Here is a 2548-nt window from a genome sequence, read left to right on the forward strand (position 1 = left end):
GTATCTGAAAATCTTCTCCCTACCTTTACTAAAAGATAGCAACCAGGATAATGTGATGGGTATATTTAAACCACAAACACTTAATTTCCTCTTATTATTATATATATGGTATATTATTGTATCAAATCCTATGAAATAACAGGCTTCACTAAGAAAGTATTTTTCTGCCAAGCTCTCTTCAGAGCCCCCTTAATCTCATTGTTCCTGAGGCTGTAGATGAGGGGGTTCAACATGGGGATCACCACCATGTAGAACACAGACACCACCTTGTTCTGGTCAGTTGAGTAGCTGGACTTGGGCATCACGTAAATGAACGTGATGGTCCCATAGAACAGAGTGACTGCTGTGAGGTGGGACGTGCAGGTGGAGAAGGCTTTGTGGCACCCCTCAGTGGAGTGCATCTTCAGGATGGTGATGAGGATGTAGATGTAGGATACAGCTATGACAGTCACTGTGACCACAATGATGGAGCCAGATGTAAATGAGGTGACAACTGCAGGGATACTGATGTCAGAACAGGAGAGTTCAACCAAAGGAGTAAAATCGCAGAAAAAATGATTGACTCGATTTGGTCCACAGAAGTGTAAAGAATAGAAGCAAATAGTAAAAGAGGAGGCATTGAAAAAACCACCTATGTAAGCCACTATGAGTAACTGGACACAGATTTGTGTGGACATTTTGGTGGAATAAAGCAGTGGGCTGCAGATTGCTATGAAGCGATCATATGCCATGGCAGCCAGAAGGATGCACTCAGTTGACCCGAAGAAAACAGCTGAACCAAGCTGGATGGCACATCCAGGATAGGAGATAGTATTTGTCTCCACCAGGAAGTTTACAAGCATATTGGGTGTAACAGAAGATGAATAGCCCACATCAGCAGTGGCCAAGTGGCTCAGGAAAAAATACATAGGATGATGGAGCTGAGACGAGATTCTGATAAGAATGATTGTGCTGAGATTCCCACATATGGTCACCAGGTAGATACAGAGGATGATTATGAAGAGGATGATTCGAAGCACTGGATCATTTGTTAAACCCAGTAAAATGAATCCTGTCATTGAGGTACCATTCCTCTGCCACAGGGAATCCATGAGATAAGGTAGCTGCTACCAAAATGAACCTAGATAAAACAATTTATTACAGAAGTTGTAAATTTGATAATTTCATTTTCATTAGTACAGATATAGGATGTGATTATAAATAAAGATATTCAAGAATCAGTGCATATTTACATGCAGTTGTGAGACTATTATTTTCAGCAGAATTACCAGAAAACTTTCTTGAAATAATCTTTTACCTTATGTATCATATTGCATCCAAAATGCACTTAAAGTGAATTTAAACTCATAGAACAAATATAACAAATGAGATGGGGAGGGAGGAGGGTGGAGGATTCAGGATGGGGAGCATATGTATACCTGTGATGGATTCATTTTGATATTTGGCAAAACGAATACAATTATGTAAAGTTTAAAAATAAAATAAAATTTTAAAAAAATCAATGAGTATAATTTAAAAATTAGAAAAGAAATGTGTAGGGTTTTGTAATAGAGATTTGATTAATAGCTAAATTTTATTATATGCTTACTAAATTATAAGCATCAATTTAAGCATTTTATATTTATATGCTTATAATTTAGTATGTGTGTGTATATATAGTCTATGCTTATAATTTAGTCTGGTATTTAGTATATATATAGTGGATGTTTATAGTCTATTTTTCATCAAATATTTATTTTTATTATTTTATAGGTGAGTAAACTGAATTTGAGGAGGTTATATAAGTTGTACAAGATTATATAGCAATTGATAGAATCAAAATATGAAGTCCAAAAAAATCTGACTACCCATTTCCTCTAGTAACCAGGCAATATATAATACTGACTACAAAGTCCAATACACCTGGCAATGAGTGTATAACAGACTATCCTTTAAGCCTTCTGGCAGTTATGTATATCTCTTTTATACATAGTTATGTATTTCTAGTTATGTATTTCATAATATTTATCCCTTAAAACTTTTTTAAAGGAGAAATAAAAATGTTCTTGATAGTATAACAGAAACCAATTTCAAATTAGGGTTGTGGATTTTTTAAATTAAAAAGATTATTAGGTAGTTTGAAATATTGATGTAATTACTATGCAAAAAGCATGATTGATATAAGTACATAATTAAAATACATTTATTCAAACAAACCAAATTACTTCCTACTTTAACAGTGTTTTCTAATTGGACTATTTATAGAATGAAATTGGAGAAGGCAATGGCACCCCACTCCAGTACTCTTGCCTGGAAAATCCCATGGATGGAGGAGCCTAGTAGGCTGCAGTCCATGGGGTTGCTAATAGTCAGACACGACTGAGCGACTTCACTTTCACTTTTCACTTTCATGCATTGGAGAAGGAAATGGCAACCCACTCCAGTGTTCTTGCCTGGAAAATCCCAGGGACTGGGGAGCCTGGTGGGCTGCCGTCTCTGGGGTCGCACAGAGTTGGACACGACTGAAGAGACTTAGCAGCAGCAGCAGAATGAAATATTTTCAACATAA

At 36.1% G+C, this 2548-nt stretch overlaps 1 protein-coding gene across 1 annotated transcript; it reads right to left on the bottom strand.

Moving 5' to 3' along the window:
* On the bottom strand, nucleotides 1–1117 carry OR5P2 (olfactory receptor family 5 subfamily P member 2). Its single transcript, XM_019974217.2, has one exon. The coding sequence runs from the start codon at nucleotides 1089–1091 to the stop codon at nucleotides 129–131; it is 963 nt and encodes a 320-aa protein (XP_019829776.2). The 5' UTR covers nucleotides 1092–1117; the 3' UTR covers nucleotides 1–128.
* Between the last annotated feature and the right edge of the window lie 1431 nt (nucleotides 1118–2548).

The sequence above is a fragment of the Bos indicus genome, chromosome 15, assembly GCF_029378745.1.
Source record: "Bos indicus isolate NIAB-ARS_2022 breed Sahiwal x Tharparkar chromosome 15, NIAB-ARS_B.indTharparkar_mat_pri_1.0, whole genome shotgun sequence".
NCBI lineage: Eukaryota > Metazoa > Chordata > Mammalia > Artiodactyla > Bovidae > Bos > Bos indicus.